The 14,277-nt window shown below is 36.2% G+C and overlaps 1 protein-coding gene across 8 annotated transcripts in view; it reads left to right on the top strand.

Annotated features, from left to right (window-relative positions):
* LOC122438224 (RUN domain-containing protein 3B) overlaps window positions 1-14,277 on the top strand; it is a 157,359-nt gene that overhangs the window by 18,759 nt on the left and 124,323 nt on the right. For all 8 annotated transcript variants that reach the window (XR_006268486.1, XM_043462864.1, XM_043462862.1 and 5 more), the window contains exon 2: window positions 6,945-7,060. Coding sequence is in view for 6 of the 8 variants with exons in the window: in XM_043462862.1 (XP_043318797.1) it covers window positions 6,945-7,060 (116 nt within the window). In the remaining 2 variants the exon portion in view is untranslated. The remainder of the gene's footprint in view (window positions 1-6,944; window positions 7,061-14,277) is intronic.

Genomic DNA, 14,277 nt, shown 5'->3' with positions numbered 1-14,277 from the left:
CCCTTGGTAAAACTACTTGCAATACTAATATAAGGAATCCTGTAAGTTTGGTGTGGTGGTAGTGGAAAGAATTCTCTTACAATTTGGATACTTATGTGACTTTTTAAAATATCACTCATAAATGATTATAGCTTTTCTGAACCCCTTTTGGTTTTGAAATGTAATGATTCTATATGCTTTTATGTACTTTGTTTATCTTCAGGTATAATTCCATATAAAGGAATATAAAAATACAGATAAGAAAATCTGATTTTGTGAAATTAATATTTTTCTGATGCATGTTTGACAAATAGTTAAGATTATATAAGCTTGTGTTAGAGAGATGGAAATATATTTCTTTCCTACTTGATTCTTCTCTGTGTATGTGAATACATCTTTGTATATTACTAATACAGGGCCTTTAAATATTAAAGATGAGTTTCTACTTTTAAATAGTTTCTTTTCTAATCAAGAGTGAGATATTTCATGAAGTCATTTTGGGGGGACCTGCAATGAGCTGCTTTTTTTATTGCATATAGTTGATTTATAATATCCTGTTAGTTTCAAGTGTACAGCACAGTGATCCAGCTATATGGATGTAGATAGTCCTTTTCAGATTCTTTTCCCTCATAGATTATTGCACAATATTGAGTATAGTTCCCCGTGCTGTACAGTAGGTCCCTGTTGGTAATCGTTTTATATATGGTAGTATGTGTCTATTAATCCCAAACTCTTAATTGATCACTTCCCCATCTTTCCTCTTTAGTAACTTGTTTGTTTTCTATGTCTGTGAGTCTCTTTCTGTTTTGCAAATAAGTTCATTTGTATCATTCTTTTAAAAGTTTCACATATGAATGGTATCATATGATACTTGGCTTTCTGTCTGGCTTACTTCACTGCGTATGATAATCTCTAGATCCATCCATATTACCGTGGATAGCATTCTTTCATTCTTTTCTATGGCTGAGTAATATTCCGTTGTATATATGTACCACATTTTCTTTATCCATTTATCTGTTGATGGACATTTACTTGCTTCCACATCTTGGCTATTGTAAATAGTGCTGCTATGAATATTAGGATGCATGTATCTTTTCAAATTATGTTCTCTGAGGATATGTGCTCAGGAGTGGGATTGCTGGATCAGGTGGTAACTCTGTTTTTAGTTTTTTTGGAAAAGCTATTTTATTTTTGACTTTGTTGTCACATTTTTTGCCTTTAATTATTTGTTGTTACTGTTATGTTAGAAACTTGTTTACTGTGGAATGAATTAATTTAAATAGGTGTAATGAAGATTTTTTTAAAATGTAGTTTTGGTAAACATCTTTCTTGATATGTTTCCAATGGGAAAAAGGTAGTTCCTGCTTTCTTAAATTTGATGGTTTAGTCACAATCATTTTTTTTATTTCTGAACTAACAAAAATTTTCTTTGGACATTGAAGGTAGGAAAGAGAATCTTTTAAGACAGAGACATTTCAAAAAACAGCATCTAATTAAAAGACCCTTTTATGTAAATTTTTTTACTTTTTAATTCTTATGTAAAAGCTGTTACTTAGACTTGATTTGGTATTTTTAGACATTCATCAAATTGTCATTTCATTATTTTAAAATCAGTACTCTCTGGGAAATAGATGACTAATATTAATGTCATCATTATCAGGAAATAGCTCAGCATCTGTGTGATATTTTTTAGATGTACTGAAATTCTTTTTACAGGTTTGATTTTTATAACATGTCTTAGTTACTGGGTTTTAGAGGAAAAGATTCTCATTTTCTGGCATAATGGAGCTAGCTGCATAATTCTAGAGAAGTAAATGCTGAATGGGAAGACTTGGCTAGCTAGAAGTAAAAGCATGGATTCTAAAGAACTAATTTGCCTTCTGAAGTTTTGATTTGTGTTGACAGAGGGAGAACAGGCTATAAATGATGAAACAATGCTGGGAAACAGTAATTTCTTCATTATTAACCTTGTTATCATAGAAATTATTTAAAATGCTTTCTCAGCCTTAAAGTATCTTCCTGCTTGAAAATAACAGAAAATGTGTCTAATGCTATGCTTCAGGATATTTACACTTTGCTTTTGTTTTAGTTTTTAGTCACATATTGACTTACAAGTAACCTGACGCTCCAAGATTCACCATTTTAGATTTTTGTCATGCACATAGTGTCTTCTATAGGAGATAATCTACTATAACAACATGACAGAAAGATTCATATTTTATTGACTATTGATTGATCTGTACAGGCCCCTTGATGCTACAAAAATATATATGTTACTCTCCATGACTTTTCCTTCCTATTACATTTACAAAGAACATTTGTTAGGTATTTTTATGTTATTCCTGGAGGACAGTAGTGGCTGAAATCTTACCAGGCTGTTACAGGTGGAAATTGAGTTCCAGCTCTTTTTGGTGAAACAAGCTCTCTATTATCTTTAAATATCATTTTCAGTTCATTTCACCTGTGTGCTTACTATGTTAAATGTCATACTTTTTTTGAAATTGTGGTAGATTACTGCTACCTTGAATGTGATTGCAGAGTTAGATTTTCCATTCTGTTCTATTAAAGATTAGAGAGAAACATTCAGAAGTTTCCTTCTTTTTAGGTCAAAGATGGAGGTGGAGACTATGTGGCTTTTGTTTATTCATTTTAGGAACAGTTAGCATTTCTTTCTCTTATGAAATAAGAACATTAAACTTTTTTGTTATTGTTAAGTTTGCTGAAGATTGACAGCACTTTTCTAGTGTATTGTCAATGAAAAGGGCATAGGAAACAGAAGTGGATTTCAAGTCCCTGCTTTAATTTGATTTTGGTTTACTTTGTTTTTATTTCTATTCATATAGTGATGCATTACATGTAGTATTTATCTAACTTCCATCAATTACATCATAGTTACTCTTTTTTTGTCTGTGTCTTTTACATAGCGGCTCCTCCATGGAGCTCCAGTTGCTGTAAATAGTACTATAGTTGAACATTAATCTGTCTCAGCCTTTTTGGTTAGATTTATTTGAACCAAAGAAGACTGAAATATGAGTGACTGGTTTCTCAAGGATGTGTAATTACTACCATTCTAGTTGCATTGTTATTTCATTCCATACAAAGAATACCATGGGCTAGTGGCTCTCAAAGTGTGCTCCTGGACTCAGACCCTTTCAGAGGTCTGAAACATCAGTAATATTTTCTTAACATGTCTGGGATATTATATGCTTTTTTGTTGCCATTTTTAAACCAAGTGTAAGTGGAGTTTTCCAGAGACTACATGGTGTGTGATATTAGAATAACTTGAATGCAGAAACAGATGTGAGATGCTAGTTATTTTCTATTAAGCACAACACTATAAAGATATTTGCAAAGATTTAAATAATACTATTAGCACTTTTAGTTTTGAAAAATATAGTTTTAATAAAAATATTTATGCTAACATGGAATGGGTTTCTTTGGTTTGAGGAGTGTAAGGCAGTCTTCACTTTGCACAGTTCCCATTTGAACTGATTTTAGTTACTAGAATTTAATTTAATAATAGCAGTCCCTGCAACAACAACTCCCTGGTGGCTCAGGTAGAAAAGAAAGAAGGTGAAAGTGAAAGTCATTCAGGTGTGTCCAACTCTGTGACTCCATGGACTATGCAGTCCAGGGAATTCTCCAGGCCAGGATACTGGAGTGAGTAGCCATTCCCTTCTCCAGGAGATCTTCCCAACCCAGGGATCGTATCCAGGTCTCCCTGGATTCCATTGCAGATGGATTCTTTACCACCTGAGCACAAGAGAAGCCCTCCTGCAATGCAAGGACCTGGGTTCAATCCATGGGTTGCGAAGATCCCCTGGAGAAGGGAATGGATACCCACTCCAGTGTTCTTGCTTGGGAAATCCCATGGAAAAGGCGCCTGGCGGGCTACAGTCCATGGGATCATAAAGAGTCAGACATGACTAAGTGGCTAACACTTTGACTTCTATATTAATTGTGAGTAGTTGCATAGAATAAAATTTTGCTGGTAACTCACAGATGATTGCGTAAATAACAAATGCACATCATGGTTAGTGACCAGTCACGTCATTGCTTCAGAGTCTATCTAGGATTGGTCGCTCTGCATCTGTTACTGGTTCATACACAGAAGTCAAAACCTGCAGGTATGTTGTTTCTTTGTCTCCTTTTTGTAAACCCACACGCCATTGAGTGGAAATACACAATTAAAAGAGGAAATTGGCCAACAACGATGACACTGGGGCAAAGAAACAGAAAGTGATAATGCTGGAAGTAAAACTTGAATGGAACATAAATGGAACCATAGAAGAAACAGTTGATCTTTGGAATGTTGATTGAAAGTGATAGTGTTAGTCGCTCGGTTGTGTCCAACTCTTGGCAACCCCATGGACTATAGCCCATCAGGTTCCTCTGTCCATGGGATTCTCCAGGCAAGAGTACTGGAGTGGGTTGCCATTCCCTTCTCCAGGGGGTCTTCCTGACCCAAGGATCGAACCTGGGTCTTGTGCATTGCAGGCAGATTCTTTACCATCTGAGCCACCAGGGAAGCCCAAACTGCTGCCATTCAAGAGAATTTAGATAATCAGCCAGAGGAAATTATTGAAGGAAACATTGATCTAAATCAACAAAGTGGTTATGACAGAAAGATGTAATAATACTATTATAGGGCCTCTCAGAGATTCTCACTGCTTTGAAAATTCACGGGGTAAAATGTTGGAACTGATTCAAACTTAGAAAAGCATACGACAGTTTGCCCAGGCTTCGACAACATACTCACTCATATTTGAAATTATACAATGAGGAGAAAGTAAACACTTTTCAAACTATTCTAGATAAGTGTTTACAAACAAGACACCTTAATTCTCAATATTGCTCATGTTTTAAATTACAGTGTACTAAATAATGTTTGACTATTTTTTCCATTTCCCTGTGCATTATAGCCGGCAGAGTTTTTAATGTTTTGACAGAAATTTGTGAAGGGCACAGAATAATTGTAATTGTTTCTATTGATTATTGCGATCACACTGCATGATCTCAGTTTGCACAGACTTTTTCATGTGCAGAGGGAGGACCGCCTGTGTGTAACTCATATAAACAAGTATCTTTATATTTGCCTTTATACGCAGGTCTTGTATTTTTTTGTCCTGATTGAATGAGCATTGCCAGTAAGCCTAAAACCTAAGGAACAATTTGTACTCCTTTATCTCCCGTGTGTGTGTGTGTGTGTGTGTGTGTGTGTGTGTGTGTGTGTGCGCGTCTGACTCTCCAAGCCTATGGACTGTAGTCCACCAGGCTCCTCTGTCCATGGGATTCTCCAGGCAAGAATACTGGAGTGGGTTGCCGTGCCCTCGTCCAGGGGATCTTTGGGACCCAGGGATCGAACCTGCACCTCTCATGTCTCCTACATTGGCAGACAGGTTCTTTACCACTTGCGCCACCTGGGAAGTCCATAGTTTACCTTTCTAATTATTTAACAGCTCTCATCATTACCCCTTCTCTCCCTAGGCTACTGATTGTCTTTACTTAGACAGTCACCCTTCATAGGGTGTGGCTGTAAAGGGATAGTATGCTTATAAAGGGATCAGTTCAGTTCAGTTGCTCTTTAGTATCCTGTTCTTTGCGACCCCGACTGTAGCATGCCAGCTTCCCTGTGCTTCACCATCTCCCGGAGCTTGCCCAAACTCATGTCCTTCGAGTCGGTGATGCCATCCAACCAGCTCTTTTCTGTCGTCCCCTTCTCCTCCTGCTTCAGTCTTTCCCAGCATCAGGGTCTTTTCCAATGATACAGGGATCGCATGAGGGAAGTGCTAGGGACAGCAGAACTGCTCCAGATCCTGATTTTGATTGTGGTTCCAGGAAGGTATACATGTTAGAAATCATGTACTTTCTTTTTTGTCTTACTGTGACATTGGCCTTTTTGCCATTCCCTCAAAGTAGATCTTACAGATATATCAACTGGTACTTAAAGAGTATATCTTTCAAGTCATTGTCCTATGTGCTAAGGAAGATATAAACACGCAAAAGATATGTTTCTGCCCTGAAGGAATTTGTATTCTAATAAGATAGAGATAGACAACACAAGTAATAGCAGTAAGATAAGTTGTAATCATCTCTTAAAGGAGCTACAAACAAGATGCTACTTTGAGCTAGGGATATATAGAGGGTAATTCTTCATTGAGAAGATGGCATTTAAGCTGAGTCTTGGAAAATGCATTGGTATTTGGCAGTCAGAAATAGAGACAAAGGACATTCTGAAGAGAAGGAAAAATATAGTGTACTTTACAGAGTTATAAGTTTTCCTGTTATAGTTCATAAAAACTTGGGATCTACACTTCATGAATACTCAAATCCTATCTTAATCAATTTTGTTCTCCAGAACTCTTAAAAGCATTTTGGTCTGATGCTTAAACTCTTATAAGTTATGTATTATGGCTCTGGACTTAATAATTTAGGTCATTTTGTTTATTATGATTTTAATGGTTCTGAGGACAGTGGACTATTTCTAAGTCTTAATGCAGTCAACAGATAGTAAATATATAAGTCAAAAAGGCTGATATTTCTGTAAAATTTTCTGTGTACAGAGTGAATTTGAGTAAATGGAGTTTTCAGAGCATATAATCTTTTTTTTTATTTTATTATTTTTTATTTTTACTAATTCTAATGATAGGGAGATTTGTTATCCTTTTTTTTCCCTGAGCATATTATTTTTTTTTCCATTTCTTTTTTTTTTATTTCATTTATTTTTATTAGTTGGAGGCTAATTACTTTACAAAATTATAGTGGTTTTTGTCATACATTGACATGAATTAGCCATGGATTTACATGTATTCCCCATCCCGATCCCCCCTCCCACCTCCCCAGAGCATATAATCTTTTAAGACATTTCTGTAATATTTCTCTAGACTGCTTTCCTCCCATTTTTCCTACTCGGTGAATGAATCACATTTACTTAAAAAAGCAATAATAATTTTTTTCCCCCATAGGTTTTCTGTGAAGACCCTGATTGACCGGTCCTGCTTTGAGACAATTGATGATTCTTCTCCTGAATTTAACAACTTTGCAGCCATTTTGGAACAGATTCTAAGTCACCGGCTGAAAGGTAATAGCACTAATGTATTGTTTATTCTCCCAACAGTTCTGTGATTAATAAGCTTGAGATTTTAGAAAGTATACGGCTTAGTGTGATTTAGACTGCAGCATCTTGAGAAACAAAAAACTGATTTTAGAACACCTAATCTTTTGGCTATGTCCTATTCTTCAATTTATACCCATTTCCAGGATGCATTAAAAATGTTGAATATTAATTGCCACATACAAGAAGCAGATTCACTTTCTATATGTAATTAAAATAAAAGCTTAAATTAAAAGGGAGCTCATCTTCAGAGATTACTAGTGGCATTTTAATCAGTTTACAGAGGAGCACCAGGCATTGTTTGCTAAATCTTTTCTTCATTAAATTCAAAATCTTTGGAAAATTTAGCAGTAAGTAGATTAAAGAAGAACAATGTAAAAGAGATGCTGGACTTTAAAAAAATCAGTAAATGTATTTATGTCAGAAACAAAAATCTCTTAAAATTTAAAAGAAAAAAATGAAAACTGTGTTCCTTCAGACATATGATACTTTTAAATTAAAAATATACATCTGTAAAATATAGCTGATAGCATCAAGAAATAGTATGTAGTATATAAATTTTAGTAGTAAAAAATGATAACTTTATCACATTAATTCTGTTGTCTAGTTTCCCTAAAGGAAATTTGATCATTAGATATTTTCACTTAAGTTTTTATTATCTTTAAGATCTTAATGGTATAGTAATTTCCAATAAGTAACATTTTGGTGATATAGTTTATGAACATCTCAAATTTAATCTGAAATTAAGTCTGTTTTTTGCTTTTTAGTGCTGAAAGCATCAAGTTTTAGTATAATTATTTAAATCAGTTGAGCAGTCCTATAGTCTTAACAATAAACGGTTGAATTTAATTAAATGTTAAATTGGGTAACAAAATCTGAATTCATTCAGCCCTTTGCATCTTAAAATGGGATCCGTAAAAATCACTGGTGCTTTTCTGTTAAAGTTCATTGTTCAGTATATTTAAAGGGTTATTTATTTTTCTTATTTTTGCTACTCAATATTTTCTAATTTTTCCACATTACCCTTTATGAGAAAATAAGTTTTTATGAAAGCAAAATGTCTGAAAATATTTTGAAATATTTTCATAGTTACTATATTGTGCTATCATTTTTTAAATTTTATATGTAAATTTACAAATAATATTTTAAAACATATGAAATACGATGGTGTTTAAGGTATCTTAATGTTCCACAAAGGTTTTATCATAAGACCTCAATTCCCTTGATTTGGTATACCATTTAGCATGTAATTTGTTCACAAAATACATAAACTACAAAGGAAACAAACCATGTTGATCTAGCCATGCTGAGTGATGGGGTAGACTCACTACCATATAAGTGGCACATCTCTCTGCCATCTTCTGAATCATGCCTCAGCAAAATACACATCATAGACCTTTAGACTGACTTCTTCACCATAAATGTTATTTCTGTAGAAGCCAGTGGACTCCCATGTTGAGAATACAATATCTAGTTATTTTATGGATAAGAATTCCACTAGAATGACAGTAAGAAAGATGATTCTGAAATCTGTGAATTTTTTAAGCTTGGTAAGATTAATAATTCAAAACATGGTTTTAAAAAACTTCCTGTAGATCAACTATGGTGGTCACTGTTGTTAGTATGGATATGAATCATGAAATGATCTGTAACTTTCATGATGAGGTAGTTTATTAAAAATTCAGGTGTCTAGAAAGTTTCATATAGTACTGTCCATTTTTTGCTATTCTAATAATTAACAAATTGCCTTTAATTTTGCAAAAGTTATATGCTTATTTTGATAATATAGTGTGTTCACTTAGAATCTAGTTAATGTAACAGCTAATTTTTTCTATTCTTTCCTTGATAGAAGTACAAGTTTAAAATGTATAATTTCCTGTGTTTACGAGGCTTAATTTTCTGTAGCTACTTTTTATTTTTTTAATAAAAAGGCATTTAGTTTATCAGTTTTTTTCAGAGGAAAAACAGAATTTCACCCCAGGCCCACTATAGGCTGTGCTGATACAGTTAGCAAAGAGAGCTTCATTCACTCTAACAGCCCCATTACAAAAAAAACAAGACTTTTAAAATCACATATATTAATGTCGTCTGCAGTAATTCTGTAATAAGATGATGATCTTACTTTTCTGGAATGTAGCTGAGAGCTGAGAATTGATCACAGAATGGAAAGTTCAGAGAGGCCTTAGTTCATGTCTTCACTTCAGTCACTTTTTAACTTTCGCTCTAAAGCATAATCCTTTTCTCCAACTCACTTCCACGTCCCCTAATAAAAGCCGCTGCAGATGCTGGATATGTAAGTGGAAGGTCTTGTTGAAGCCGGGTGGGAATATCAGGCATTTTGCCAGCTCAGCAGCAATCACACCCCACCTCCACAGTACCACTTCAGGCAGCACCATTAATCATAGCTTCAAAATCACTAGTCTGTCTCCTACTGAAGCAATCCACCCAGCGATGTTTCTGGCTGGTGGACATACGGTCTTCATTTGAATACTTCTGATATCAGGGAACAAAGGATAGTACAGAAGGCCATTATTTTTTAGGCAGTTCAGATTGTTAGAAAATTCTGATGTATAATATAAGAAGTCAGCTTAGGTGACCGTGCTTTTCTGCCTCTTTTTAAAATTGTGAGCCTACTACATGTTGAAAGTTGCTATTACATAATCCTTTTACCTTAGTTCCCCTTTTCTTTCTTCAGGTGAAGTATCTCTAGTTCTTTCCGTCTTCTGGAACCACTATAGTCTCATTCTTTGGGTTTATCATTGGTTTACTGCATCTTAAAATCTGGTACTCAGAGCTGAGGAAAGTGCTTCAGATAGGCTAACTTCTGTGTTGGTTGGAGTTTGAGATTACAGTGAATTTCTGATTCCCACATCAAACTTTTGTTTATGTTTAAGTAAAGGCCAAGTAAAATCCCAAAGCTTCTAAAAGCTTAACTGTTGCTCGTCTTATGTTTTAGATTCTCTAAATCAGTTGCCAGAGATCAAGTTTGATAGTGACAAATGAAGTATTATTTTCCTAATCATTCTCTTCATTTATTTTTAAAAAAATACTTATTTATTTGGCTGTACCAGGTCTTAGCTGTCATATGAAAGTGTTAGTTCCTGAGTCATTTGCGACCTGCCAGGCTCCTCTGTCCGTGGGATTCTCCAGGCAAGAATATCGGAGTGGGTTTCCATGCCGTCCTCTAGGGGATCTTCCCCACCCAGGGATTGAACCCAGGTCTCTGACATTGCAGGCAGATTCTTTACCATCTGAGCTACCAGGGAAGCCATTTGCCTTTTGCGAGATCTTTCAGTTGTGGCATATGGGATTTTAGTTGTGGCATGCAAACTCTGAGTTGCAGCATGTGATATCTAGTTCCTTGACCAGGGGTGGACGCCGGGTTCCCTGCATTGGGAGTCTTAGCCCATGGACCACCAGGAAAGTCCCCCTCATCATTCATTCTAGAAATAGATGAAGTGGCTATAAAAATAAAATTGAGGAGGATTTCTACTTTCAGGAAGATAAAGTGGACATACTTTCCCCTATTTCTCCCATTAAACCCTGGACCTATAAAACACAAGACCCTGAAAGGTAGGGAGAGGAAGTCTAGGGACTTTGGTTCCTTAAGAATGGCATAGTGGCAGGTCTCTTGGATTTTCTGCTTGCTTTATATCCCACACTGAGTACTGGATAAGCCAGTAGCCTGTAGGCATCAACAGGGTGTAGGAGGGTGCCCATACACACACAGTCTGACAAAGATCTGCTGTCTCTAGCTACAAGACCAGGAATAGAAGGAATAGAACAGCCTGGCAAGATAGGAGACTCTTTAGACACAGTCTGCTCCCTTTTAGCCAAATACTACAGAAAAACTGGCATTACCCCAACCTGGACCTGAAGAGGCTGAATGGAGAGCTTAGAATTCTATCCTCACGAGAACAGAGCATCTCAGCAGCACCACAGTGTGGTATCAGAGGAGACCAAGCAGAGAGCTGGCGCGTCTTCCGTCCTCGCTGGTTGTGAGCCTCGTCTTCTCGCCTGGATTTTGATCCCCACCCAGCAGCAATGAGGTCGTGTCAGCAGAGGAGTATTAGAGGGTTATGTCTTCGACCGTCGCCCAGCAGTGATGAGGCTGCTCCCAGTGCCTTGTCAGTCAGCCTGTCCTCCCACCTCCACCCAAGGCTAATGAGGACTCCTCCCTCAGATGTCAGTGAGGCCCCAGGGAGCTTGGGCTTCTCCCTCCACGTGTCAGCAGTGAAGTGTGGTGCCTTCCACCCCGAGCTTCCCCTGCTGGGGCAGGGTCACAGAAAGCCAGTGAAAACAGAGGGTTTCCATAAGATCCATAGTCTGATAACACAGTATGAACATATCCAGGTTTCATTCGAAGATGGCTTTTCATACCAAGAAGCAGGAAGGTGTGTAACAAAAGGCAATAGATGTCAACACTGAGATGATGAAAGGTGTTAGAATTACTGCTACAGATCACACATCAGTCATGATAAAAATGCTTCACTGAGCAATTACAAGCATTCTTGAAACAAGTGAAAAAGTAGGAAAACACTGCAAAGAAATAGAAGATAAAAAGAAGAAACAAGTTGAAATTTTGATACAGAAAAGTACAAAACCAAAATGAAAAGTTCTATGGTTAGGCTCAATAGGAAAGTGGAGGGGGAAGAGGAAACAGTCAGTGAACTGGAAGACAAAGCAATGGAAACTTCCTAATTGAATAACAGAGACTCAAAATAATCTAAAGTTAGAGAGAAGAGCCTTAAACAAAAAGCCTCAGGGATCTGTGGGATCATAACAAAAGGTCTAAAATTCTTGCCATCAGAGTCCTTGAAGAAGAGAACGAGGACTAGACTCTAAATGGACTTAAATAATGACTGAAATTTTCTGAAATTTGGCAAAAGATGTAAACATACAGACTCAAGAAAATTTCCTTTTATTTTGTAGTTTTTTGTTTGTTCCCTCTGCTTTTGGTTTCTCTATCTTTTTCCTATTTCCTGTGAATTGTTGAAAACTTTTTAGAATTCCATCTTTATTTATGGATAGTGTTTTTGAGTGTATCTCTTTGTGTGTGTGTGTGTGTATAGTAGTGGTTGCTCTAGGTATTATATATACATAACTTGTCATGGTCTGTTGGTATCATCATTTTCCAATCTGAAACTTAAAAACTTTACCTTTCTTCATGAACATTACTCACCCCATTTATAAATTATTTTAGCCATTTCCTGTACATACATTTAGAACCACATTGGACAGTGTTAGAATTTTTCTTTCCATCATCAAATTTAATTGAGAAAATTTAAGAGGAGAAAGCAAGTCTGTTTTTCAGGTTACAAAGGGACTTAACTGCTGTGTCATTTCTTGAGTTCCAAGGTCCCTAGTCGGTCCTTTTTTTTAATTCTCCAGCTTCAGAATCTTCTTCGCTTTGTTTTATATATAATGTCAGGGTTTAGGATTGTATTTAGCAGAAGGAGAGAGCATGTACTTTATCTTTTCTGGAATGAGTAGTCTTTAATTTTTTAATGTGAATAATTGCATCAGTAGTTTTTCTAATGTTTATTCACCCATATATCCTTGGGAAAAATCTAATTTGGACCTCATGTGTTATTTTACTATACTTCATAAAATTTAGGATGTAGTATTTTTTTCCTTTTGGCTCTGCTGACTCTCGGTTGCTCTGCAGGCTTTTCTCTAGTTGTGGCTGGCAGGGGCTGTTGTTTAGTTGCGGTGCGTGGGCTTCTCATTGCAGTGGCTTCTCCTGTCGGGCTCCAGAGTGCAGGCTTCGGGAGTTGTGGCCCGTGGGCTGGGGAGTTGTGGCTCCTGGCCTCTGGAGCGCAAGCTCAGTAGTTGGGGTACACAGGCCTAGTTGCTCTGCGGCATGTGGAATCCTCGCAGACCAGGGGTTGAACCTGTGTCTCCTGCATTGGCAGGCAGATTCCTTACCACTGAGCCACCAGGGAAGCCCTAGTGGTAAGTTTTGGTTCTGAGTTTATGAGCAAAATTTATCATTTTTCTGTTTGGTACTTGGTACTTTTTTTTTGTTGTTGTTATCAAGATTATATACACCTCATTAAATAAATGAAGGTGTTTTATCTTTTATTATTCTTTGTAAGAATTTTCCATAATCTTGAAATCATCTATTAGGGAGAATTTGCCAGTAAAAACTCTGGGTCGAGTGGGGCAGGGACAAGACCATGTGCATACACAAATGCAGTTTAATGGCTAATTTACTTGCTTAATGCTTATCAGTCTATTTAGGTTGTTGATTTCTATATTCTTTTCTACACTTGTCAGTTTCCTCTATATCCTCTTAATTATTTAACCTCTAGTTGCCATTGTTCCTTTCATTGTGATGCACTTAAAATAGATGAATTCAAGTGAATGGTTTAAAAAACGTCAAAGCCCACCGAAGAGATCTAAAGATAAGTCACATGTTCATCCTTGTGGCATTGTTAGAAGCTACGATTCTGCTTTTCAAAAAAACCTACTCCCTCTCTTCATCGTTTACCAGCCATCCCCCTCCTCTGAAGGATATGGTATATAGTTGTTCCTAGAAATCCTTGGAGGATTGGTTCTCAGGACCTCCTGGATGCCAAAATCCACAGATGCCCAAGTCCCTTATATAAAATGGCATAGTATTTACATATAACCTACACACATCCTCCTGTGTAATTTGAATCATCTGTAGATTACTTATAATGCCTAAAACAGTGTAAATGCTATGTAGATAGTTGTCAGCGCCTGGTAAATTCAAGTTTTGCTTTTTGGAAGTTTCTGGAATTAAAATTTTCTTTTCCCCATCCATGGTTGGTTGAATCCATGGATACAGAGGGCCACCTGCATTTGATTCAGGTTGCTGTTAAAGAATAAACAAAAGCTCTATTAGTGACTCCCTGGTATTATTTTCTACACAGATGTCCCCTTTTATACCACTAATATTGATTATTAGTTTTTTCTCTTTTTTCATGAGCACTATTGCCAGAGATTTGTTAATTTTATTAGTCTTTCAAGTAGAGTAATAAAACAAATAACTTTGTTTTTGGCTTTGTTGATTTTTAACCTTCTCTCCAAATGCTGCTTTGGCTACATTTAGAAGTTTGGATATGTTTTCTTTTTACTAATATCCATTTTTAAGTAATTTTTACTTTTTATTATTTCTTCTTTAGCATCTGTGTTATTTGGAAGTTCATTTTTAATGT

The sequence above is a fragment of the Cervus canadensis genome, chromosome 3 (assembly GCF_019320065.1).
Source record: "Cervus canadensis isolate Bull #8, Minnesota chromosome 3, ASM1932006v1, whole genome shotgun sequence".
NCBI lineage: Eukaryota > Metazoa > Chordata > Mammalia > Artiodactyla > Cervidae > Cervus > Cervus canadensis.
The sequence above is the reverse complement of the archived record's forward strand: the minus strand, read 5'-3'. Positions and strand labels throughout refer to the sequence as shown.